At 41.2% G+C, this 27,290-nt stretch overlaps 2 protein-coding genes across 6 annotated transcripts; one reads left to right on the top strand and one right to left on the bottom strand.

Moving 5' to 3' along the window:
* Positions 1-160: 160 nt before the first annotated feature.
* LOC147334821 (endothelin receptor type B-like) lies at positions 161-10,000 on the bottom strand. The gene is made up of 8 exons (XM_086275447.1): positions 9,840-10,000; positions 8,119-8,918; positions 7,398-7,525; positions 5,323-5,524; positions 2,514-2,666; positions 2,299-2,435; positions 2,103-2,211; positions 161-1,426 (listed from the first exon to the last, which is right to left on the bottom strand). Exons 2-8 carry the CDS (start codon positions 8,626-8,628, stop codon positions 1,328-1,330), a joined length of 1,338 nt encoding a protein of 445 aa, XP_086131573.1. The 5' UTR covers positions 8,629-8,918; positions 9,840-10,000; the 3' UTR covers positions 161-1,327.
* Positions 10,001-17,122: 7,122 nt separating this feature from the next.
* ttc29 (tetratricopeptide repeat domain 29) lies at positions 17,123-27,029 on the top strand. 5 transcript variants are annotated; one of them, XM_086275428.1, is made up of 12 exons: positions 17,123-17,195; positions 17,661-17,752; positions 18,751-18,834; positions 19,407-19,466; positions 20,463-20,626; positions 20,805-20,981; positions 22,287-22,499; positions 23,599-23,684; positions 24,730-24,821; positions 25,077-25,200; positions 25,333-25,422; positions 25,728-27,025. In XM_086275428.1, exons 2-12 carry the CDS (start codon positions 17,679-17,681, stop codon positions 25,893-25,895), a joined length of 1,332 nt encoding a protein of 443 aa, XP_086131554.1. In that variant the 5' UTR covers positions 17,123-17,195; positions 17,661-17,678; the 3' UTR covers positions 25,896-27,025. The 5 variants fall into 5 exon arrangements, with proteins under 5 accessions (XP_086131554.1, XP_086131548.1, XP_086131561.1 ...); XM_086275422.1 differs by having other exon boundaries at positions 18,748-18,834; positions 25,728-27,023; XM_086275413.1 differs by lacking the exon at positions 17,123-17,195 and adding an exon at positions 17,239-17,392 and having other exon boundaries at positions 25,728-27,026.
* Positions 27,030-27,290: the final 261 nt, after the last annotated feature.

The raw sequence follows: 27,290 nt of genomic DNA, 5'->3' as shown, positions 1-27,290 counted from the left end.
CTGACAGCATGATGCGTGTCCCTCTGAAAGCCCTATCTGGGAACCAAAGGACTGAGTGCATTTACAGAAGCTCTTAACTGCAGTGCACTGGAAAAAAATCAGACATTTAGCACTCACACACACATATAAAAACCAAAGCAGAGCTTCATGAGCATGTGGAGAATATACTTTTATTAACAAACACGTGTAATACTTATTAAACAAGTCACAGTAAGTATAGATATAAAACAGATGAATAGTTCAACACCAGTAACTTCAGTCCATGTGCTGACATGTTTAGAGACTTTGGTGGAAGTCAGATTGTTGGTCTGATCGCTGCTCCACAGCACACACAGGTTTTATATTTCACTTCATTTAAATTTCAGCTTCAGCTGCGAAAGCAGAAAGACCCTGACGTTTGCATTTACCATCACGTGTGACGTTTGATTTTGTGCGATGTGATGCAAAATTTCAGCCTCTAGAGGACGCTATTGTACCATTTGACATCACAATTGTTTCTGTTTGCACTAACTGAATATTATTTTACATGTTTAAACAACAATAAATAGGATGCAGAAAAGAAAAAAGAAAAAATGGCTGCGTGCAACTCAGACACATCTAAGATCTAGAAAAATGAAACGTTTCTGTTAATTCAGAGACAATGCACTGTTTTTGTGGACACACTTCAAAATCTACAGAAAAAAATATCAAAACAAGATTTATTTATTTTTTTATCAAGTATGAAAATAAAACAAGAAATTCTCTCTTGTTTTAGATGGTTTTTCAATCATGAAAAAATATTGCTATTTCAAATTGATCTGATAAAATAAGATTTTGTTAATTTTCTTTTCTTTAGTAAAAACAAAGATTTGCTGTCATTTAACAGCTTATCTGCAGTAAAAGTTAAAGGGCACAAAAACACATTATTTACGTTATCATAATTAATGTAATACTTTGTTTAGCCACAAGAGGCCCAACACAGACCGTGGGTGATGAGGTCCGGCTCATTTGGCTTTCCAATTCATCCCAAAGATGTTGGATGAGGTTGAATTCGGAGCTCAGGGTTTGAGGAAAACCTTTTCTTTTCTTTTTTTCGAAGGAACTCGAACTTGTCACTAAACATTTAAACGTCACTACACTGCAGCTATAAGGTCTGACACATAGTATAACTATATCACATATAATACACATAATATAATACAGAATTGAATAAATGCACTAATAAAGGTAAAGACTACACATGAAAGCGCTGGTGTACTCTGTGCTGTATTTCACACACAGTCAGTGTCTCTGTGTGGCTGCTGGTTCAGCGCTCAGAGCTGCAGATGCAGGCGAGTGTCCTGCTCGCTCAGTGGTCAGTGTGTTTGTACTGCAGGCTCGTCCCATGGTGGAGAGGCAGCATGCTGTTAGAGAGAGAGCCAGAGTAACACCAGCAGCACAGACAGGACTGCAGAGAGACAGACAGACAGACAGAGGGGAGTCAGGTTAAAGGCGTACCTCTTTCAGCGACTCACAGGAGACACATTGTTGAAAGAGCAGAGAACCACCTCAGCACCTTTAGTATCCTGATATAGCATTATCATCAGCTTGACCTTCAGATCAATCTATTGACCTTGAAGAGGAGGTCAGTGGTCAAATGTGGCATGATATTTTAAGTCTTTATAGGGTATTTTCTCCTGTATGTGTTGCATACACACCACACGTGTAGGGATCATAGTTCTTAAGTTAAGGCTTTAATTCAACCATTAATTCGTTGAGTTGACCTTGAAGGTGTTGGTGGATGTGAGCTAAAATTTAATGGATTGTTAACATGACCTCACTCACACCCCTTTATGTGCTAATTCGGTGGAGTGCCTCTTTAACCCTACAGAACTAACTTCCCATAAGTCTCCTATCATAGGTCACGACCTTTCCATGTTTATACATCTCCCCTCTCATTCTGTCCTCTAGATAATTCCATTCTGGGAGCATCTGATAAGTTTCTGTTTCTCTGTTATATCTATCTCACGCCCTTTGACCCCGTGACCTTGCTGCGATGCTACGCTGGCACAGAAACAAGCAGATTCTTGGCAGTCTAGATTAAAAACTCGCTCTCACACAGCGCAGCCATGTTCAGTGTTTACCTTGAAGCAGTTTTTGAACTTCTTGGACACAAAGAAGAGGATTATGGGATTGATGCAGGAGTTGATGGTGGCCATGTTGATGCCGATGTAGTCGAGGACCAGCAGGAAACTAGAAAATGTAGACACGTGTAAACAGCCAGAAAAAAACAAACAGAAAAAGCTTTGTTTTCCCAGCAGTGCATGATGGTTGGCCTACTTCAGGAGTTCACATCGCTGCTCACTGAGGTCTCGATCATAGATGATCTTCTTCAGCAGGCGACCCAGATGGAGAGGAAACCAGCACAAGGCGAAGATCAACACCAGGCAGAACACGACCTTAGCGACTTCTCTCCGCTGCAGAGAGGACTTTGCATAAGAAGCTTGTTTGTGTGTTAAAGATAAACAGCCTTTTTTTTCAGTGTTGGTGATCACCTGCTTGAGGTGCTCGGTCAGCGAGATCTTCAGACTTTCTTTCTCGTGTTGGATCATCTCGCAGGTCATGAGGCTGTAGAAAATGGCTGAGCAGGCCAGAGGGATGCAGAAGTAGAAACCAAAAAACCACCAGTCCTTGGCTTCGATGTAGTGCTGAAAAACACAGAGACAACCACATTACACCCACAGACTGTACATAAAGGATGGACATAGTAATGTTGGTTTTGGAAACTTCAGCTTTAACATCCTGGCCACCATCGTCTTGTTTTTGGAGACACGAGTGACCATATTTCAATGCTAGCCTGTATTCACAGATTTTTTCTGGATGTAAAAACTTTCTAGAATCTGTTGGTTCACATCACAGTGCTCTAGAGCCAACAGCTGACACATGCAGCACAGACCTGAAACAGCTTTACTACATAGCATCCTGCAGGTGTTTTATACCCATCTCTCTGTGCTCTCGTTTTTTCTCTCAGTAGATGGTTACCCGTCATAAAACCCTCCTCACAGGCAACTGTCTGGTTGTTCCCCATAAACGTGCCCGTGTTGGCCCACCATGGGTAGCTGTGGGTAAATGAGCCCCTGCATGGCCTCGTCCGGGGTCACTGACCCAGTGTTTTTGAGTTTGGGGGCTTTCAAGTTTTGTTTATTTAAGTATTCTGCTTGTTTCTGAGTTTGCTTTTTGTTTAAATTTTCTTCATGTGTTTTCTTTAGAGTGTTTAGTCTCATTCTTAGTTTCTGGTTGTATTACAGTTTAGTTACCCTCGGTGTATTTGTTCCATCCTCTCCTGTTAGTTTCCTAGTATTACGTTAATTTGTTTCTGCATGCTGCTATTTAGATTTCACTTCCTGCTTTATTTTGATAGTTATGTGTCCTTTTTCTTTCTTTGTTTATGGATTTTGCATAATATTTATTTGCCAATAAAGGTGGGGGGTTTTTCTGTTTAATTCTAACTGCCTCCACACATCTGCATCTGGATCCTCAGTTTCACTCTCCACACAGTCTGTAAAATCCACAGACTGCAGCAGTGTGGGCAGGACAAACCCACGTTTATCTCCCGTGATCCTCAAATGAGTGCACATACACAGAGTCGACAGCAGTTTAGCCCCTTTGGGTTTTCTATAGACATACCCACTATGGGCTTGTCCAAAGAAAACACGTGGGCCCCATAGCTGTTGTCCTTTTGGGCCTCCATATGAGCCTCAAGGGGGCATGTGTCGGCTCTGAGGCTTTTTATCTTACATTATAAAGGGTATTGTTTGCGGTTCTGTATACTATATAAAATTGATCCTGGATTTGAGTTCAGCTGGGACCTTTATGTCAGCAATTTAACCCCCCCTCCTTGCGTAAATCTCTCCTGACTGTACATAGATGTGCTTGGTAGGTTAACTGATGATTCCAAATTGGCTGTAGGTATGCATATGAGTGTGAACAGTTATCTGTCTCTCTGTGTTGGCACCATGATGTTCTGGCCTCCTGTCCAGGTGTACACCACCTCTCACCCTAAGTCTACTGTGATAGGCTCCTGAAAATCTGCAGCATACTGTAATTGGCAGCTGGATGTTGGTGTAGGTGGAGGGGTTGAAACAGCAATCACTGACATGGTGCATTGACATGTTGGAGGAAGAGATGGGAAATTAAATAGACTGACAGTTTGCGAGGGTGTGTTTGGTTTTCTGTTAGTTATACTAACTTTGCACTTGTTTTTCAGAGATTCAGGAAAAGGAGGAGCACAACAAACACCAGCTGGCTGATAAATCCAATTAGTGTGTGTGGATAAATATGCTGGTGATTTGATTTCAGCTCCCTTCTGTGTCTGATCCAAAACATGTTGGAAATGACTCATTAATTAATCCATGTTCCTTGAATGCTGCAGGAAGCTGGCATTACCATCATGAATCAAAACTTTTCCATGTAGGAGAGTGCAACATTAGAGTGGACCAAGCCCACAGCCACACTAATGGGAAATGAACTGGGTTAAAATAAACCCACATTATCCTTTAATAAGCCCATGTGAACATGTTCGTCTTTCTAAACTTTGCTTTTTGTTTATGACCATGATTGTGATCTGTGTTTGGAGCTGGTAGCTTGTACTTGAACCCAGCTGCTTTGTTACGTCAAAGATTCAGTTTTAATATGCAAACACAACACCGATGCAAACACAACACCTGATAGCAGGTCAGCTGACCCAGGTTCAGATTCAAGTGCCTGTGCTGTTTGTTTGTGCTACTCATGACCTGGAGACATAAACAGGAAATGTTGTCCTAAACGTCTGAGTTAAAGAGGCCTTGCCCAGAGACGTAAAAACCACGAGTCCATGGAAATGGACGAAAGTGGCCACTTATTTCCCGTCCATGGAGACCATTCATCTTAAAGTGGCATCATGATCAAACCTGACACACGGCTTCTTGCTTTTACCTGATATCTGTTAAACTGTAGCACAAAGTACCAAAGTGCCATGTCTAATGTTTGTGCAAACACTCACACTGGTGCCTCTGGTTCAGTATGTTTCCCAAGGATACTCTGGCATGCAGACTGGGATAGCTAAGAATTGATAAATCTTTACCACTCCCTACCAGCTCATTCTCTCATTCTCTTATTGTTTTACCTTCAATTTTCTATTTGACATACCACTTAAAAAAGCTTCCTTACAGGTGAAAATACTATTAAGAGACACGTGAGAGCTGTGGAGGATGTGAAGAAACTGTTGTAGCAGCCACTAGTCAGTTTTGAGGGTTAAATATTTATCAGATGTTCCCATAAACACACACACGCCCACATACGCAAGCTCTCAGAGTGCAGACTCACTTTCAGGAAGGGTGTGTTCCTGTGTGACAACATGCAGACATTGAAGCTATGGTTGTTGTATGTGGAAGGGACCATAGTGAAGGTGACAGCATCCGGCACAGCCAGCACCACCGACAGCACCCAGATCACCATAATCTCCACCGCTGTTACCGTGGGGAGACCCGTGCCCTGCACCCGTGACCAGGATGCCACAGCTCGGTACCTGGAAGTAAGATGGAACAGTTTGAAAAATACGTCTTCTGTTAATGTTCATGAAAAATATTCATTCCATAAATGTTAGTTTCACACATAGTTTTAGCACAATGACAGATTTAAATCTAATCTGATGCAGATCTTGTTTCCTTTTCATATTTTCACACTTAGAAAGTAGATAAACCTCCTGATTTCTTAGTTTTTTGCATATTTCTCACACTTACATGTCTCACATCATCAAACCAATTTTAATGTTTGACAAAGATACCAGAGCAAATGCAAAATTCAGCTTTTAAATGATGATTTAATTTAATAAGGATGAAAGTAATCCAAACCTACCCAGCCCTCCTAAACGTCATAACTGGCTGGGCCTCCGTTGGCAACAAAATTAGCTAGATAACTGGCAATGAGTCTTTCTAATCACTGTACAGGAACTCTGGCCCACTGTTCTTTCTAGAATTGGTTTAATTTGGTCACATGAAGGTTTAAGGTCATGTCAACACATCTCAATCTAATCTAACTCCAGACTTTGACTAAACCACCCCAAAAAACCTCTCCTTCTTCTTCTTTTTATTTATTTTTTGAGGTGCACTTAACCCAAGTTTACTTGTCTCCTAGTATTCAGTATTTTCTGGTAGAAAGCAGAATTCATGTTTCCATCTATTATGGCAAGTTGTGAAGTTAGTTTTATGCCAGATGTAACTCAAACCTTCCAAAAGATTTCGCCTCGTCAGGTCACAGAATATTTTCCCAAAGGTTTTGGCGATCATTAGAATGTAGAAGGCTTTTTGTTGTTTTTGGTCAGCAGGGGTTTTCTGCTGGACTCTCCAATGGATGCCATTTTTGCCCAGTTTCTTTATTGTTGAATCATAAACTTTGACCTTAACTGAGGCATGTGAGGCCTGCAGTTCTTTGGATGTTGTTCTGGACTATTTTGTAACCTCCTCGACGAGTCGTCAATGTTCCAAGTTTTCTCTGTTTGTGGATAATTGCCTTCAGTGTGGTCCAGTTGAGTCCAAAAACCCTTAGAAATCACTTTTTAACCCTTTTCAGATTGACAGATGTCACTGACTTTGTTTCTCAGCTGTCTCTTTAGACTATAGCATGATGTGCTGTCTTTTGATATCTTTTTGCCTGCTTGACTTTATCAGACAGGTTCTATTTAAGTGATTTCTTAATTCAGCTGGTCTGGCAGTAATCAGACCTGGGTGTGACTGGTAAAAATTAAACTGAGCTTTCCAAAATATTTGGATAATCACAGTTAATTTGTGATTTAACAAGGGTGGACGATTAATAGGGTTTTTTGTGTGGTTTTTTTACTAGGTAGGTAAGTTTGGATTTTTTTCCCTCAATGAATGAAATCATCATTCAAAATGTGGATTTTGAATTTACTCCAGCTCTGCATACAAGCATTAGACTACAGCAGCTTTGACAAACAGTAGCCTTTTTAAAACAACAAGCGCCACTATTTGAGGTTTAAGACTACGACTAGAGGCTGATGACAGAGTCTGTTTTTTTAGACATGTAGATATTTTTGATAAAGGGCATATCTGGATACGACCATCAGCCCAGTGTTCCTTCAGTGGGCTGGTTTCAGTCATTATGCAAATGTATTGTTTATAATAATGTAATAATAATGTATAGTTATTGTAATGTATTGTTTATAATAATGTAATAATAATGTATAGTTATTGTAATGTATTGTTTATAAGATTGGAAACCTGCAGTCAGCTGAGACTGAAGAAGTCACTTGGATGAGTGACGAAACGTTTCTCCCACAAAACGCTACGTCCAGATGAACAGAATCAACTTTTGGAGATTTACTTTCCTGGATGATTGAGAATGCACCAAGAAGATCATCAGCATAGTAAAATTTGTATTACCTGTCCACACTCAGAGCACACAGGCTGAGGACGGTGATGCCGGCTGAAGCTTTCTGCACAAAGGGAACCAGCTTGCAGAGGAACAGCCCAAAGTCATTCTCGGCAAAGGGCCACCTCATCGCCAAGGGCTGCACACACACACACACACACACACACGGACAAACCGAGAGAGCTTTAAAACAGTGTGTGAGCAATCACAATCAGCAGGATATTTTTGGGTTGTTATCAGTACGACACTCAACTTCCTGATAGAGACACTCAGCTAGGAAGTGGTTTTGTTCCCCATCATATTGTCCATGTTAGTGCTACACAGGTCATAAAAATTAAACCTCCTGATATTGTCAAATGTACTCTTAGAGTTAGGCTTTGATGTTATTTTAGCCACATGCTAAACTGGCAACTTTTCAGAAAAAGATTCTTTGGCTTCCAGTAAATCTTTGAACTAATTTTAAAAGCTTTGTGAGGTCAGACTCCCGCTGATATCCCAGATCCACTGAGACCTCGTTCCAACAGTTGACCTCTCCCACCATCTGATCAGAGCCTTTTAACTCTTCTACTCTTTTGAGCTTCTTGCACTTAAATTTTCTTCAGGACTTCAGGTAAAAACCTATTAAAGGTCACATGTTTCTTAAATGCTACCTTTTGGGATTTTCAAGTCAGTAGATTATGAAAGCTATTGAGGTGTTAAAAGGATTAATACATATAAACTTAAGTCCGGTACCTTATAGACATGGATCGGCATGACTATTGTGATGTATATCAGGTCCCCGAGGGCGAGGCTGGCTATGAGAGCGTTGGGTCCATTCCTCATGCTTTTGTTTTGGGAGATAATCCTCAGCAGGGTGGCGTTGCCAATGATTCCCACAATAAAGATCAAACAGGAAAGCACGACATTGATGTACCTGAAGGTTGCTTTCATTTTCACATTGACTGAGCACCTAACCACCGTAGATGTATTGGTGGACGGTTGTTGTTCTTTGTGTTGCTTCAGCTTTTGGAAGTGTTGCTTTCCGTGACCACTCTTTTTCTCATTATTTTGCAAATGATGCGAGCCTGGGTCTAGAGGTTGGTCAGTGCTGTGGAAGCCTGGCAGATCAGACATCACCAGATTTGAGAAAGATGGCTCTGATGTGGGGTTATGTTGGCAGACAGCTGGATCAATAAATGACAAACACCAGACAATCAGCAGCAGGATGAACCCAAAGGGCATGGAGGAAATTCTGTGTCCCATCCTGGAACCCTTCACCGAATCTGCTACTGCGACTCCAAAAATTCTTATGGACTGCTACTTCTAAACCACTTCCCAAATTTAGAGAAAAATCTGGAGGTAGTAGTGTTTCTAAAACTTTCTGTAGCTTCAAAACTGATTCCAGAAGATCCCTGTTTGGCTGCTCAGATTCAGAAACTTGTTCAAAAGTCCTGAATTCTGGGACTCCAGAATCTTTGTTTCTCTTTGTGAAGCTGGGCTGAAAGGGGACGTGAAAGTGATCGTGGTCCTCAGATGAATCTGCTGTTTTTGGTCTGTGGAGAGGGTAGAATGAACGTGACAGGTGATTGGTTAGTAAAGGCCACTTTTGAGGATTTTAGTTGTATATTTAAAGATATTAATCCTATAAGATGTTAATATTTGGCTAGATATTTCTACATTGAGATAATTCACAGGGCTTGCAGAGGTAATCTCCAAGGAGCAACCTCCAGGACTGGAAAATGAAGCCTGTGAAGTTGCAAATTCCAGTTCTTCTGATGTCCTCTTGAGGCTGACTTCAGCAGTGAGTAAAGCCCCATAGACTCCCATGGTAAAATGTTTTACAGCAACTTTACAGCATTACATTTTTTTAATAACTCACCTATCTGGATACTGGAGTAAGGAGCTGACTAAAGTCTGCTGCACTCAAAAAAGGAAATTGGTGGTTTTTACATTTACAAAAATGGAACTTTTAATTTGTACAAAATAATTTAATGTTTATGGTGAACCTAATTAAATCATGTAGTATCTGTATGAAATTCAACAACTTAATTTATTCCTGCTGAGATGACAGGATGCAATCTAGTATGAGTGGTTAGTTGCCTGGGCTCATGAAATTCACAAGATCACACAAAATTTCAAACCGCAGGGAAAACACTGGAGTTATAAACGCAGACAACTACACACACCACGTATTGAACTTTATTGTTTGAGAATGTACTTCTTGACACTTTATCTGGTTTTACTTGTTTGGGCCACCTCAGATCAGACTGGGCTCAGTGAACTCTCACTTTACTCCTAAACCACAGACATAACAGAGACGTGTTTGAAGGACAGAACAGTCAGCTGGTGTCAATAAGGCATAAAAAAATTAAAGACAGATCAGAGGTGTGAACTCGTCAGAATGCACTGCTGGCTCACAATTCAAATTTACGTCTGTATAAATGTATGAAATATGAAAAGTTTAAAAAGCTCACCTGTTTGAGTTTTTCTGTCTTTGTCTGTCACTTCCTCTTAAAATAAATCCTTCCAAAGTCAACGAAGAAGAAGAAGAAGATTAGTTCCTTCTGCTCAGTCCAGACTAAACTGACTAAAATCAAACTGAGTTCAGTTTTCACTTCCTCGCTCCCTCTTTATCTCTCTCTCACTCTGATTGCTGTAAATGCTCGGGCGTCCCCCTCCTCCCTCCCTCCTTCCTTCCTTCTCGTCTCCCTGTTCACTTGCTGTCCTCCTCCCCTCCTCTCTTCTTTTCAGGTCTCAGTGGAACATCTCATAAAGAAGACACGAAGTCTTTTACCGTCAGTGAGCGTAACTGAAACCGAGCCAGATTTCCCACTTGAGAGCTTGTTGATAAAACAATGTTGTGGAAATTGAAGCTGTAAAAATTTACGACTGCGTCACGAGTGTTTGAACACGAGCGATTCCAGACTCCAGAGTCGGTTTATTACTGTTACAGCGTTAATCCCTGAACTCGTTTTACTGACTGATTCAAACAGTAATTCAACAAAGCTCCACTCCAGCCCCAGTCTTCACAGCCATCACAGGAACGTGCTGAAAACATATCAGGACAGTTTACAGAGTTTTTTATTTTTATGAGTGAGAAACACAAAGTAAACTGTGTTTAACTCAAAGCTTGAACAGTCATGGTGGTCACAAATTAATTAACTGATTTATTAAATGGAAATTATTCAGCTCAGTGCTCAGACTGCACACGTGAATTTAGAAGAAAGCGGTGCAGCTGTCCTGGATTTGAACCTTCCCTGCGCCTTTGTTCCCATTGTTTCCACCTACAGTTATAAATACAGATAGACCAGAAAATTGCTACACAAATGCCCAAATGAATCAACACATGCCTAATTCTGCACCTTACAAAACTGTCACCAAAAGTTCAAGCCTGGTTTCTGTAAGGCACCAATCAGGGTGACCATGGATCTCTACTGACGTCCAGACATGATAAGCACACAGCTGAAATATTATTAACTGAGGAAACACTCAGTGGATAAAAGAGTTCCTCTTTAGGATTTTAATAAAAATGGAATAGATTTTTTAATCAGGAAGTACCATTAATCTCAAATCTCTTTCACAAGGGAGACCTGGCCAAAGTGATTGCTATAAACCAAAGATCCAATAAATAAAGCACAAAATAGAAGAATTTATGTATTTAAAAGGGACAGTGCTGTTTAACATAGTCCAGTCCAGCACATAAGTTTATAGCTATTGCTAATTATCAGTTGCTATCTACAACATAATATACAAACAATCAGCACCGTAGTCTCTCAAGCACCAATCCGTCTGTCGATCTACTGAGATAATTACAGAAAAAAGTCAATTTCTTGTGACATCCTTCCAAACATCTGGTCATGTTTATTTTTTAAGGTGGATTTTTCTTCTTCTTTTAGCTGTTCCCTTTGTAGGTCTCCACCGCAGATCATCTGCCTCCATCCCTGTCACACCAACCCTTCGTCTGTCCTTGTTCACTACTTCCATGAACCTTCGTGATGTTCCTCTTTTCAGCTCTAACAGCTTCCTGTCTAGTTGTCAGTGCCGCCACCACCAACCCAAACATCACAGCAGGTCTCACTACCATCTTGTAAAGCTTCCCTTTCACTCTTGCTCCTATCCTTCTGCTACAAATCACCCCTGACACTCATCTCCACCCACTCCACCCACTACCTGCACGCTCTTCTCCACCTCTCATGTGCACATAGTGGGTGGACGCAGGTATTTTAACTCATCAACCTTCACTGCCTCTGCTCCTTGCATGTTCATGTTTCCACCTGTCTTCCCCTCATTCACACACATGTATTCTGTTTTTCTTCCACTGCCTTTCAATCTTCTTTGTGCACTAGAAAGAAGAATGAAAGGCAGAACACCTCCACTGCTGCAGGCTCTTTTTGCACCTCCTCCCAACTTTCACTACAGATTAGAGTGTTATATGCAAACATAGTCTTTTCCTTTGTCCTTCGCCCAACAGCAGCACAGATTCCACTGATACCCTGTTGGCCAGCAGGATCAGAGACTGGGCCCGGATCAATCCAGTATGAATCTTGCCCATTCTTGATCATCCACCTGTTTGAAATCTAACACTGACACAGGGTGTGCACATGAGAGTTTTAGTCTACCTCTTTGAGTCAATAATGTGTTCCCCAGCTTCCAATAAAAAAGTACTTTTTAAACTACATAAAGGCTTTTGAGATCTCATCGCACTAAAAGCAACAAGTAATGTCTTTTCAAGGCAGTGTATCATTTGTTGTTGTTTACAGTTTTTGGAGTGCCTAGACAAAAGTGATAATACCTGGCTTAAAAACACGTTTCTCGCTGTTTACCGTTATACCGTCATTATGTTCAGCAATAACAGGAAATGAGAAAAAGCTCTGGATCTCCTGTGACCATGGAAACGTTTAAACATCTGGCAGAAGCACACAGCCCGTGTTATTCCTGACTGAAACATGTTTGTGGGAGCATGCATGGTTAAACATCTGTGACACATGTGTGTCAGTCTTCCAGTTATCTGTCTGTCTTTTTTTGTCTCTGTATGAGTTTGATTTGGCTCCGCTCAGCATGACCTTTGACCTCAGAAAGTTGATGTCGGGGCTAAGTGTGCCTTTACGAGAAGTCCATGTTATCTGAGTCCCAGCGAGTCGGTGGAGATATGCAGCCCAGTGTGTGTGCGTGTGTTTTGTTTATTTGTGACAGTAAACTCAGAGATAAACACATCAAAGCTCTACGTGACTCGAAGCATGCAGCCAGATAATAACTCTTTTTCTCTGGCACAAATACACACATATTACTGCCTGGCTCAAAGCCCAGGGAAGGAGCTGGTAGACCTGTGACCTACATCAGAGGATGGCCCTCTCCCTTATTCTCTGCATGCAGCACAGAAGGACATGTTTGTGTCCACAAAAATATATATATATATATATATATGACAGTTCTTTGGGCTTTCGGTTTTGCACCCACGCGTGCAGCTTCTCCGCTGCACTCCTACACACTCTGCTGCGGCTTCACTAAATCAACAGGGAAGAGAGAGAGCTCATTAATAAAACACCACATACCTGTACCATGAACCTGACTGGCACTGCCCCTTGAGCACTGCACAGCTGAGCCAGGGACCACACCTTCACCACAATATATATTTATTTTAATTGTCTGTTGACCCACATTCAGGTATTTGTACTTTACATTCTGAGACAGCATTTGCAGGAAAATATCTGAAAAATTATTTTAAAAAATTTTAAAGCTAAAAACCTAAAAATTTCACTGCTCATTCTTATAATCAAAATGGGAATTAAAACCCATTGTAAAGGAAAAGCAGTGCCAATTTTGCAAAAATACAAATGTTTTTTAAAAACTGTTGATTAATTTTCACTAAAATATCCTTTTTAAATTCGAATTGAATTGAACACGTATGACAAGCTAACACAAACAGAGGCTCCATGTGGTGCTTGAATTAAAACTCAGAAAATACCTTTTTACGTATGATTACTTTTAAATTATAAAATTGATCCAATACTATCAATACCAACTTTGGTATCAATAGTATTGATATTTGGCTTTGGTACTTTCTTTGCCTCCTTTGTTCTGTTTCAACACCTGTGTTCAGTTAGCCTCTTCAGTATCTACAGCTGTTCATATCTCAGACATTACTTTTTTTTTTTTTTTTTTTACTGCTCTTTCTTCCCTGATGTTCTTGGTCAGTGTTGGAGTTTCTCATGTGTGGGTCTTTCCCTGCCTTTCTTACCCCTGTCCACATTACAGTTTTTTCTGAATGCTTAAACCCTAACTGTGATTCCTGTAGCACAATCTCTAAAACTATTCAGACTTATAGCAAAACCACTCACTGAGTTTGCAAAACTAAAAGCACAAAAACTGCTTTGCACTCAGTTTGCAATTTTGTAACACACACTTTGCAAAACTGTAGGCACAATTCACTGCACAACACTCAATTACCAAATTTCCAACACACTCCTAGCAAAAGTATACACATGTATGGCTATCATTAACACTAATTTGCCAACTGTCTGGCACACTTTCACATGTGAAAACTTTTTTAGATAATTAGTTCACTTTGCAATCAGCCTAAGCACTATAATACAGGTAAGCTGTGTGTGCGGAGTACAATGGAGGGAGCAGGAAGAGTGAGAAGTAGAGGAGGCCGAGGAAGAGGACGTGGAGGTGAAGAAGTAGGATGAAGAGGACGACAAGGACAAGGAGGAGCAAGAGGAAGACGAGGAGGGGGGAGAGGAAGATGAGGAGGGGGGAGAGGAAGGGTAGGAAGAGTAAGAAATAGAATTGCTGATGACATCAGAGCTACAATAGTGGACCATGTAATCAACCATGGAATGACCCTGAGGGTAGCTGGCCAACGGGTCCAGCCTAACTCGAGCCGCTACACTGTAGCAAGTACCATAAGGACATCTTGAAATGAGAATCGGTTAGTACAGTCACTTTGCACAAAGATTTGTAGCACTGCCATATGCCAATGAGAAACACACCAATACCATTGATGTAAAAATACTGAAATTGTTACTTTACAGAATTGCTAGATGACCAGATGCTGGGGGCAGAGGAAGCATGTTCACTGCAGACCAAGTAACCCATATAGTCATTATGGCGATTGCAAATAATCCTATACTTGGAAATGAACACTTGTGTTTGTTTTGATGTGTTTGAATAAACAGCAGTACTTGAAGTTTGGATCCCTCTATGCTTATGGATCTATGACAGAAGTATGAGCTCAAACTGACATAGCCTACCTTGTGCACAGAGAAAGCAAAAGCCAGATGTGTTTTGTATTCATACCATCAGTGTGCAGTTGGCGCATTGTGTGCTTAGTAGATGATGGCTTGTGTGTACTGTTTGATACGGAAACACCATTTTTACGAAGGTGTGAAGAGTTAATCTAGCTGTGTTTGCTTTTGCAAGAGAACTACAATGTTTTGATGATTGGGTGACAGGTTTTCTTATTTGTGTGAAGAGTTTTGCAAAATTAGCCAATAGTTACAAAAAATGTGCTTAAGCAATCAGAAAAAACTGTAAAGACTGGATTTTGAGGTGTAAGCAGTTGCAGCCCTTTGAACAACATTAGAGTTTATCTTTTGACTTTTGGCCAACTTGACTCATCCAACTCCAGTATCCACTCTCACTCAGCTCTGTTTATGCTCTTCAAATAAATCCTGAGAGTCGCTAAAACAATTTCCACTGTACTGTGTGTGTGTGTGTGTGTGTGTGTGTGTGTGTGTGTGTGTGTGTGTGTGTGTGTGCGCGCGCGCGCGCGTGTCGGGTAGGGGAAACCCCACAAAGCAAACCTGTCCTATGTTGGTAATAATTTTACCAATTAAACTAATGGCTGGGATGTTCAATCAATCTATAACTTCATCTAATGAATCAGATTAATATTGATCACGAAATCGTATGTGGTTTTCATGGGTCCATATTTTCATATCAACTTTAATAGCAGGAAATTACTAAGGCATGTTCGTTCTCTCTTTCTTGCTATATTCTTCAAGTAACCTATATTTAACAACAACATAATAAAAGGGCAAATGCTGTTTTTGGTGTGCCACTCCAATATTTTTAGAGCAACCCTTTGAAAAAAGTCTGGAGGTGCCTCTGTCCCCAGATTGTGTACTTTTAATATTTTTATACTGTTGTTTTTTACGAGCGTGCCCTTTTAGAAGAAGTACTCAAAAAGCCAGCATAGTCAGGCAGCAATGAGTAGCGTGGATTTGTGCATCACTGTGTGAAATCAGTGACCCCTCTGTCGGAGATAACCTGCGAGGTAATGTGCTGCTCTTATCACAGTAAACTGCACCCATGAGGAGCAAGGAGCTTGACAGGCCACATACCAAGACTAATTTTATAAATGTAATCAGTTTTATGGCGCGGCTTAACTGCAGAGATGAAAAAGATGTGCTGTGTCTGTGAACAACAAATGCTTTTCCTTTGAAGCAGAAGCATGTACAGGACCACCAGGACCGAGTGCTGCACTTTATCTTCAGTGAGCGCAGGTTTCGTTCTCACTTTCGTCTTGAAGTGCCGCTGATAAAAAGATAAATTACACTCGCAGCTAATTAGAGCGACGAGAACAAACAAGTTCATTTAAACAAGCGAATCAAGCCCACTGAGACAGACAGGAAACAGCCTCTACGTCCCCTCAGCTGCTGATGATTTCGTGAAACTTTATTATAAAGCTCTGAAGAACCCGCAGTGGCACACTATTTCCATCCAGCTGTGGTGAGGCTGAATGGAAAAGTCTCACTGCGGGAACCCGAACATCTGATGTGTGCAGAGTGCAAACAGGGAAAGAAGCAGATGAATCGTGAGGAGGAGAGGATTTAATGCAGTGTTAATAAGAAAAATTTGTGTATCTTTTTGAAAAGGCTCCTTTAAAAGCTTTACTCAACCCCCGCTGACTCCACTGCTGCAGTTTTACTGCGTCTTTTTGCTCTGTCAGCCCCCACAGTCAAAATCATTCTTGGCTTTTGTTGTTTTATCCGGACATTTTTGTGACTGGCTGTGGTTTAAAACTCTGTCTGCAAGATTTCTGCAACCATTTGTGCTCACGTGCAATAACTAAACTGATTTTTGAAGAACAAATTAATGAAAAATTAATTTAATGAAATGAATGAACCCCTCTCTGCAGCATCCTCTGGTGTGTAATGTTACTATTTACAAGCTCTTCATGAACCTCTGTCATATGCAGGTCTTACAAATTACTGATAAAACTGCTAATAACTGATATATAACTAATATTTTTTTTAAAAAGTTGTTGTTAGTTGTTCCTAGGACTGCGCTCTGGACAGAGATCTTGAATGTCGTTCCTGGGATCTGCCGGAGCCGCTATCGTTTTTTAAAAGTGCTTTATAAATAAAATTGGCTTATTATAATATATTAAATATTTGGAAAGATTTTGATCAGAATTGTTTTTTAAAGTCAGTGAAGCTTCTTAAAAATTAAGCACTCTCTGAGATAAAGCTGTAAATTTACAGGGAAAATACTGTCAGACTTTATTCCTCTTCATTCTGGGATTAATGCAAAAAAAGAAAAGAAACTTACCTGTTAGAAGAGAAAGAAAAGAAAAAAACTGGACTTTATGAAGTTTTTGTTAAACAGTTTATACAAGATACACATGAAGTCACCACGAAGACAATAATAACAAACCCATGGAATAAATAAAATTAATATACACACAAAAAATGATTGTTTTTAATGGGACCACCTGACCGGAAGCAGTTCAGCTCGTTGCTCTGGTCGACTTGGTTCGGTGTTGTCATAGTGACGAAGTTGAGTGTGCTGGCAGCGTGGAAAGTTTTTCTCTAATAAAACTGGCGGTGAGTTCGTGTTTCTGCGCTTCTTTCTCCGTGTGTTACATTTAAAATCTTAGCAGGGTTACTGTTATTTTATTTTATTTTGTTTTTGTTATTCCGGTTTAATGACATTAGCTTCACGTTCTAGCTTCATTCCGGAGCTTTTCGGGTGCACCTCACCCGCTTCACCGTCACGCGCAGCTGGTTGTGTCTTTCTTTCGGTAATTCAGGAGCTCTGCGTGTGTTTCTAAAAAGTGCAGCTGTAAATATCACAATTACACTCCAGAATAGTCTGCCTAACTTATTCTCACTTAAATTATTGTAATTGTATTTAAACGACCTGCGCTCTTTGGTGACCCTGTTAGATGCAGCAAAACTGTTCAAATCAAGATAAAAACCCTGTGATTTTAGAAGAGGCATCAGTGTTAAACTGATTGCAGTTCATGCATAAAGTTTTCTGTGGGGTGGGGTCCTCTCTCTCTCCACCAGGTTGACCTGCAGGTGAAGATGAACACAGCTGTTGGGTTTCTCCCTGAAATTAATGCCAACAAAAGCAAACAGAGGAGCAGCACTTACTACAGGTAAGGACCGCCTGCAGGGCAGGAAAGGGCAGAGAGCAAGGAGGATATCTCACCCTATCCCTATCACCTCCTGTCACATCATCTCTCTGCATGTCCTCTGTTATTACATCTACAAATCTTCCTCTTTTCCTCCTTTTTCTTTCCTGGAACACCCACACAGACCTTCTCGTGACCTTGTCTTTACTTCTTCATCAAAATCAAAGCAAACATCACTTGTGCTTATCTGTGTATTCGCTAAATACTAGGGCAAAGTATTCACTGCTTTCTTTATCAAAGATATTTCATAGTGCTCAGGTAATGAAAACAAGCACCACATAACTGACAGGTTGTTGTATTACTGATGTGTTTTCTGTGTCATGCCATAACCTGCTGATATGCTTTACATCTTTGACAGCATGGCATTAGCGTGAGGACAGAAGTAACCCTCAGAGTAAACTTTAACCTCACTTTCAGTGTTCGGTGCAGCTCTTACAGCTGCTGGTGGCTCTCTTAAAGACAGGGTGGAACATAAATACGCCCTTGCCTTTTTACGGACAGAAACAGGAAGTTGTAATCAGAATATGTGGCGATTTACCCCGCTATCAGATGTATTACAGTCATCACTTACTCCATGTGCATCTATTGTGTTTCAGTGTCATTCATTTCCCCTTACTATTAACAGATGAACTGTGGCACTATTAAAGAATATTTGATTTCCTTCAGTGATGACTGAAGTATTCAAACAGTGTTTCCTCAGCATAACCAAAGCGCTCCACCTACAGAGTGTGCTTAGAAAGCAGCACTGGTGCTAACTGCAGGTCTTTGGAAGTAATTTCCACTTAAGGCTTCTTTGTTTAGAGCAGCACTCAATGTGCTGGAGAGCGCAGTGACATAGCAGCAGGGTATCAGTCTCTGAAGTAATGATGGGAACTCAACTTCCCGTGTGTGTGTGTGTGTGTGTGTGTGTGTGTGTGTGTGTGTGTGTGTGTGTGTGTGTGTGTGTGTGTGTATTTTAGCAGGATGAAGCAGACGAAGGAGTCCCTCAGAGCCAGACTGGGCCCGGCTCGACCAGCAGAGAGTCTGACCAGGAAAGAAATCGCTCTGTGAGTTCATCCTCAGTGTCACTGGGTGGATTTTAACACAGGCACCACCACTTTAATCACCATTTTATCATATTTGATAATGTCTCTGGTTGCAGTAGTGGGCACTCATAGGGATCATTTTATGCGAGCGCGCTCAGAGCCTGCAGCTGAGAGCCCAGCTTAGTAGTGAAAGTTTATAACCACCATCGTCGTCCCTGTGATCTCTGACTGTGGTTTGATATTTTGTGGAGTAAGTCCAAATCACTTTTATCTATATAACGCCACATCACAACAACAGTTGCCTCAAGGCGCTTATTGTAAGTTAAAGACCCTACAATAATACAGCTAACACAAAGAAAACCATAGCACAGCTCTCAGGTGTACAGGTGCCAGTCAGCAGTTAGTTTAAGGAGTTAGAGATGTACTGCTCAGCAATCGTGACCGTGAAATCTGAGTGGTGTGAGTGCCCCCTGCTGCAAAGAGAAGGGCTGCCGACTGATTTTTCTCCTGTGACACGCCCACACTGAGCTGCCTAACATGGTCTTCCTCCTCTCTCACATCTGTAATCTTTACTCCTCCGTCTCTCACATCAGGTTCAGAAGCAGTCCGAAGCAGAGCATCTGTGTGCGGCTGCTGCAGGAAGGCTTCCACAGGTATCTGTTTCTCCGTCAGCAAGATAAATGTTTAATGTCTGACTCAAAAACAAGATTCTGCAGTCGCAGGCTGATCGTTGCACAGTTTTGCTGATGTACAAAAACAAAATTACCGTCAGTGTGATCAAACACTCACAGACATGAAATACATGTTTTTTATAATGAAGAACTGATTGTCCATCAGACATGCAACACATTTCGTTATTTCACACAGGACCCAACCAACACTGCTTGTTTCCTATTTTCCTACAGCACCCAAACGCCTCAGAGCCTGCTGTTTTCCACTGTACAGTGATGTTAAATATCTAGCTGAGCTTTTCCTTCATGCCATCAACACTTTCTGGGTTAGAGACCCCCAAACTGCACAGAGTGGCACTTTTTAAGTCATCTTATTTTGACAGCAGCTCTGAGCTCTCTTAAGTTTGTTAGTGCTGGAGACAGGTGTGTGAGATTTTCAGGCTTTGTTAAAATCTGCAACCAAAGATAAAACCTTCTCATGGTGTACGTCTCAGTTTCAACAGCAACAGTGCATTCATTTAATGTCTATGACACAGGGGGAAAGAGCCGGTACTCTGGAGAAACCTTCAAAATGCATTTTATGTTTTGTTTCTCCCCCACATGTTGATACCAGACTCATCTCACTGCTGTGATTCCTCCCGTGTTATATTGAATCTCTGTTTGACGGTTTGTGGCTGATGCAGGCGCGGTGAGCATTTGAAGTTATTGCTATCAAAGACAATCCGACTTGGAGTAATTACTGGCTGCAGCAAACTCCAGTTTCCCTTTGACAGGATCATGAGAAATAGACTGTACAACAAACATTATAAATAAAAAAGAATTCATGGAAGATGGAGGCTTCCACAGTTGATGTTTAGCTTCAGTGCAGCACATTTCTAACAAACAGTGGACTGGTGCTCTGACATGCTTTTCCCAGGTGGTCATTCCAGTTTACACAAAGTTAAAAAGATCCCCCAAAAATGTCTTTCTGTCATTCAGGTCGTTCTCTGAGCTCGTCTCTCTGCTGCGCTCTGATCAGGACTGGAGGGCGACGGCTGAACCGGGATCACTCAGGCTTCGTGCTCCTCCTCTGGTGGAACAAAGACACAAAATGGAGACCATTAGCCAGCACCTGAGCTTGGCTGAGGAGGCTGAAAGGACCGGTACACACACACACGCACACAGAGCCTCGATTCAATCCTTCTGATTCCAGTGAGGCTTCATTTAGTGATTAGATCAGTGTGTTTGTGTGTCAGTGACATAATGAGTGTAAGGTTATTGTTGGTAGAACACAGAACAAGACTGCGTCCATGGTTCAGGACCAGGTGACTTCTGTTGCAGGTATCTGGTCCACCGTCTGCGAGGAGCGTCTCCTTTTGGGTCGGTTCTTCTCAGACCCCGAGGACCTCTGGCTCCGCTTCTACTTCTACCACAGCTGTACTGACAGAGAGAAAGGGAGGTTCTCCAGAGCAGCCACCGAGGCCCGGGCCTGCCTGACTGAGCTGTACCTGGATCGAGGTGCACACACCGAGTATAGTGACAGTGAATGATCAGAATCACAGCACTTTATTAATCCCTGAGGAAAGCGTGTGGTCACAGTTGCTCCAAGACAGTAGAAACAGTAACTGACTAATCTGAATTACTAACGATGACAGTGAATAATGAAACTCTCTGACTGTCTGCTCTTAGCCTGTCTTAACGTCCAAGCATCCATTCAGCCTCAAACTTGGCTGGTTTATTTCTGGTGAGCGCAGTGCCAAGGTCGAGGTGATTTAGATGAGCAGCACTAAAAACTGCGGCCAGTAAAACCTTGAATCACATTCAGATTAAAAGAAAGTCAAAGCTGAACATGAAGTTTTGTTTTCTTCTGTTTCATTTTTATGTGAGACTGAGTATCACCTACAATAAGACCTTATTTAACTTGCATTTGCAGTGGAAGGTGTGGCTTCTCCTTTCAGTTTGATCCTGAAACGTTCATTGTAAAAATTAATCATAATTACAAACTTAAACATTTGAATTGTAAAATACCAGCCAACCTTGCAGTCCGTCTGTAATACGTTTTAGGACCACTGTTGCCCGCACTGTGGGAGTGTCTAGTGCTCTGCTCTGTGTGTAAGTGGAGAGCCGCAGATGCACACACAGGCATACTTGTCCTTCACTGACACTGATGCATTAGTCTCTTACCTAAAGAGGGCAGTTGTGTGTTGGTCCTTTGTGAGTGTTGTAGCTGTGTAGTGTCACCAGGGGGCAGTGTTGAAAAGATAAGATCCCCTCTTGCTTGTGCTGTTATTGGTCCTCTTGATAAATTACAACATACAACACCCCAACCGTCGGACATCCCTCTATGAGCAAGCATTTGGAGACAGTGGGAAGAAAAAACTCCCCTTTAACATGAAAAAACCTCCGGCAGAGGAAGCTTCAGCCATCTCCTGGTTGGGGGCGACGAGAAGAAGACAAGACAAAGAACACACTGTGGAATAAAGCCTGAGATTAAAAATAACTCTAACTCAAATTAATAATTTATTGTGACAGGGCGGTGCAGAGAAGACAAGAAAGATGGAAGACCGACCTGAATGCAGCCCTCTGTGTTAGTCTTATGGCGTATAGGTCACCTGATTGACCCTGTGAGCTAAATCAGCACTCAAAAAATGAAACATTTCTTCACTCAGATGATCTAAAACTCAAGCTTATTCCCTCAAAACCAGCTAGATGTTTGGTATTTTTATTTGATTTAGTTGTTTTGTTGCTGTTTTTTCTCTTTATTTTCCTGTGACGGTTGAACTCATGTTCCACCCACTCTTATAAAAATGCCACCTCTCTCAGGTGAGCTGGAGGAGGCGAGGCAGCAAGGAGAGCTATGCCGCAAACAGGCAGAGGACGGCGGCTGGCTGGACTCAGACGGTCGGCCCCTGAAGCTCCGGGCCTGCCGGGATCTGTGGAAGATCTACAGAGAGCTCGCGGAGGCGCCGCTGGCCGCCGAGGACCACAAGAAGGCCCTGACGCTGCTTCACGAAGGCAACAGCAGGGCCGCGGAGTGTAGGTGGAACCAGGGCTAAAAACACAGTGAGAGGCAGCGCATCGGAGTAATCTGTGCACGGAAACACACACATGTGTAACATTTAGATTAAAAATAGACCGAGGAGGAGGTGTTTGTGCTGAGAGGATCACAGTGAAGGCAGAAGCAGAGAAATATTCAGCAAAACAACGAGTACCACGTTTTCAGAGGGGGTTAAGAACTGGTCCTGACAGCTACAGAGTTTGAAATGTTTATTCTTCTGAAGAAGGAGGAGATTTGTCTGTTTATTTATTCTGTTTATTAAAATAAATTACAGGGTTTTTTTAACCATAATCCAAGCGAAAGCCTCAACTCAGTCGCCAAAAAGAATTAAATTTGTGATACATCAGAAGAATCGAGCCGAGACACTCTTTATAGTATATATACTATAAAGAGTTCATTTACGTTACGTTCATTTAGTCCAGTTTGTTATTCGCCTCTAAACCAGCCTGTAGTGCTGTTATCCATCTAAATCAGGGGTGCAAACATAAGGCCCGGGGGCCAAAACTGGCCCACAAAAGACTCCACTTTGGCCCCACTGGACAGTTTTAGAAAACACAAAGGAAGGCTTGAAGTTTGGATTTTTAACTGTGTTTTCATAAGTTTTACAGCTTTATGTTTATTGTTTATTTATTGATATTGATGTCTCCCATTCGTGCTACAACAAAGAAATTAACAAATATACAATTTACGTTGAAAGCTTTGTGGTTCGATATAAACGTTAATAACACCACACTCAGTGACCTAAAGGTCAAAGGTCAGAAAGGTCTGAAAATCTTGTGAATGCGAGACAAGTATTTTCAGTTGATACCATGGGTGTACCTACTACAAGGTTGAGGGTTATTGCTGGGCATTTGATAAACAAACATCTATTATTATTATTTTTAAAGTATCTTTTTACAAAAATTCTGATGATTTTACTTTGAAAATCACAGGAAGATCTTTGAATTCGAAAACTAAAACCTATATATGGATAAATTCCTCAATAGAAGTCAGGCCTGCTAAACAGACATCAGATCGACTCTTAGTGTTTAGTGATTAGTGTTTATAACGTGGTTTTTATTTTTACGTCTGTTTCAGCTGAAGACAAACACATGAAGGGGGAGGCGGCTTTCCAAGTAGGCCTGGCCTATCAGAGAGCAGGAGACCATAGCACAGCCAAAAAGGTACCAAAGATTGTGTTTGACTTTTGAACGCCACAAAGAAACCTAAACTTCATCACTTCTGTGTTCAGACCACTCTGCTGAAGATATTACTCTTTGAACAGCTGGTCTGTAAAGTTTTAACAGCTGTTACTCAAAGACATGAACAAAGTGTCATAAATGTTGGAGCAAAAGGTAAAGAAAATCGAGGGCTCGGGGAGAGAGGGGAAGACACGACTCGATAAAAAGGAGGACAGGATGATTTATACCCTGATGAGGAAAAGGAGAGAGCAGAACAAACAAGCTGGGAATCAGCAAGACAGGAAGTAAAACTCACAAAGGACAGTGAAGAAAATGGACTTTCAAAGTAAAATAGGAAGAAAGCAAATGCAAACATTAAACAGAGAAGAAGAGGGACTAAACAGTAACAGAGAAAAAAGGGAACACAGGAGGTTAATGAGATTAAGGGTGGTTTCCAGGAAGTCGGAACTTCTAAGTTCCCAGTCAGAATTTTCATAGGCAGACACCGAGCATTCTCCATCCATGAACAAGCTGCAGCTGCGTTTTTTAACTGCAAAAACACAAATATTATGCTGCATTACTAATGATGCATGAGTGGCTGTGTTTACTAACTAGAAAAGCAAATCCAGTTTTTCACGCTTTTCCAGCTTTCCTGCTGGAATACAATAACTCAGGAGGGATGTTACTCCTGACGTCTCACACGCGGCTTTGAAGTAAATGGAATAAGACTGAAACCAGGGAGACAGATTAAGAGGTGTTAATAGTAAAACCCAAGAACAGAAAATCAAACTCAAAAACACAGAACCCGAGGGAAAAGGCAGTTTAGGTGGGACTATTTTAGGCTGCGGATGAATCCACATGTGTGTGGTGTAGGCAACAAGTCACACAAAAGTCACACTGTGTTTTTAACAGATTTCAGTAAAGCCCCATTTCATACGCACATCCACCCAAAAATTATTCAACTGTGTGTGTGTGTGTGTGTGTGTGTGTGTGTGTGTGTGTGTGTGTGTGTGTGTGTGTGTGTGTGTGTGTGTGTGTGTGTGTCCAGTTCTTTAACACCAGCATGGAGATTTTTCACAGCCTAGACGGCACAGACAGAGCGGTGAAGGCCTGCATAGCTTTGGCAAAGTCTCTAAAGAGGTACACAGACACACACACACACACACACACACACAAAAGTGTATTATGGTGACTAAAACTGAATTAAATAAAAATAAAAAACCACAAAGGAAATTTCTACAGTTTAAGTTAAGTTTATCAGCACATTGTCTGGAGGTCTCTGTGCAAATGTGAGTCAAGTAACCTTCTTGTAGTCAAGTGTTCATTTTCCATCTTTGTGTGTGTGTGTGTTCGTGTGTTCGTGTGTTCGTGTGTGTGTGTGTGTGTGTGGCACAGCGAGGGATACTTCGAGGAGGCGGTCGCGTGTCTGGAGAAGTTAGTCGCCATGTCTCGTAGCAGCGGACTGCATCACAGACTGATCGACGTTCATCTGTGTCTGGGAAACATCTACTTCAGCAGGGTACCAATCACACCCCACAGTATTCAGTGCAGGAATCAATAACCAATCACACTGATTTATAGCAGCTGAAAAATGTTAGCTTTGCCTCGTAAACACCTGGGCTTGCTTCCCCATCTCTGTGTGTCTCTGTAGAGTCAGTATGTGAAAGCTGCTGAGTACTACCTGCAGGGCTACAAGGTGGCCTGCACCACAGAAGATGTGGCTCGGCTGCAGAGAGCGCAGGTTGGTCTTTTCTTTACGTCTTTAGCAGTCAGCCGTAAAAGCCTGATGAGGTATCCGTGTCACACAGTTTGTGAATGCAATACCTCGGGAACAAGGATGACATGTTACCTCTTTTATACACAGATAAAAATAGAGTAAAAGATACACTTGTGCATCCTTCATTAGAGTCCTTCAGCCTGTGAACTTTGAGACCTGTGACTCAGGAAGTAGTCATGAAGTTAAATTGACTGAAGAGTCTGAGGACAGTTTATGTGGATCCAGATGTCGACTGTAAGGCCGTGACCCTGCTGCTTTTCCTCCATCAGGTGTTGGTGGCCTCCGCTCACGCCCACGCCACGAATGGAAAATACAGCGCCAAACTTACCTCAACCTCGCCCGCTGCTCTGCAGGCGCTGCTCGCCTGGAAGGTGAAACGAGGACGCGAGGACCTCAGTGTGGATTCCGAGGACTACTACTCTCCTGCCTGGTTTTAACGGGCCGTCGTTTGACAATATGAGGGAGAGAAAGGAGAAGAGTTACTTGTTACCGTGAATAAAGATGAAACCCTGAAACATCTGCTGTGTGCTTTGTCGAGGCCAAACGTTTTGGCAGCAGCACAAAGTTACTGTTTAAATCTTTCTTCAGATGTTTTTTTTTTCATGTGGCATCGAGATATCATACAGATGTGATGGAGTGAAGAACAATCATGAGCATTTCATAACATGCAAAGACTTTTATTCATAAACAAATCAAATTTATACAAAGAGTCAGTATTTACAGGGCTGAGCCTGTAAACTTGCTATAGGTATGAATGGTTGTCTGTGTTAGCCCTGCAACAGTTTAGCAACGTGTCCCGCATCTCGCCTAAGACTCGTTTTTACTGTCATTCAAACATTTGAAAGGAAGGAAACACAGATCACAGTAATGAAGCATGCTACCAAAGACTATAGGATGCTATATGATAGCTGGGATAGCCTAGAACATCTACGGTCGTTTACCCAAATCTCACCTCTGTATAGTATCAATTAAAAATAAGAGTGAAAAGGATAAACGCTAAACTAAAGATGGCTCCTTTAGAAACCTTTCCTTCTCTCGCACTGCACCGTGGTTTACTTTTCAATTGCATCAGCTGAAGGCCATCATCCACAAAGAAATGTACAACAGTCATAATAATGTCATTACAAGGACGCTCCTTATCACACGGGTCTAATCACAGCACGTCACGAGATCCCTTTTCTGCATAGTTAACAATGTACTACAACCACACAGTTCATCTGTACTCAAGCACTTGTAATGTTTTAATGTCAGTTTAAATACTCAGTGTTAAAATTTACTTTTATTGACTTGATATATAGTTTGTTTGTCATTGGTTATTGTTCATAAGTCTTCTATTAAAAGTGACCTTGACTGTTTTAAAAGACGTTAAATACTGAATACAAAACTGGTAAGAAGAGAAATGGACATCAAAGCATGAGGTTTGGGATTTCAGCCTTATTTACATGTTATATACTGTTGTTCTCCAAGTCAATTAAAATTTGTCTATTTTTTTTGTACAAACTTAAATTTTTTAAAATATTTTTATGACTTGTTCACCTAAAACAATACCTCATTATCACAATTTTCTAAATATATATTTTTTTTACATTTTTTAAAATGTTTGCTATGATTATTTGTTGATAGTTAAATAAATGGCACATATTTTTAATAAATAACTTTTAAATATCTACTAAAATGTGTTAATGTTATACTGACCCTTACATCCATTGTTTCTTTACCTGTTTCTTATTTATAACAGTATTATTCATACTTTTACTTGTATTGTGTTTTTTAACCTATAAATAATGAAACTGTATCCTAACATGTAATCTTTTATTGACATTTTTTCAGAT

Source organism: Aulonocara sp. 'chitande type north' Nkhata Bay, linkage group LG3, assembly GCF_057382095.1.
Source record: "Aulonocara sp. 'chitande type north' Nkhata Bay isolate Kocher_YH1m ecotype deep benthic linkage group LG3, A_spYH_male_GT1.1, whole genome shotgun sequence".
Classification (NCBI taxonomy): Eukaryota; Metazoa; Chordata; class Actinopteri; order Cichliformes; family Cichlidae; genus Aulonocara; species Aulonocara sp. 'chitande type north' Nkhata Bay.
This window is presented reverse-complemented; position numbering and strand designations above follow the sequence as displayed.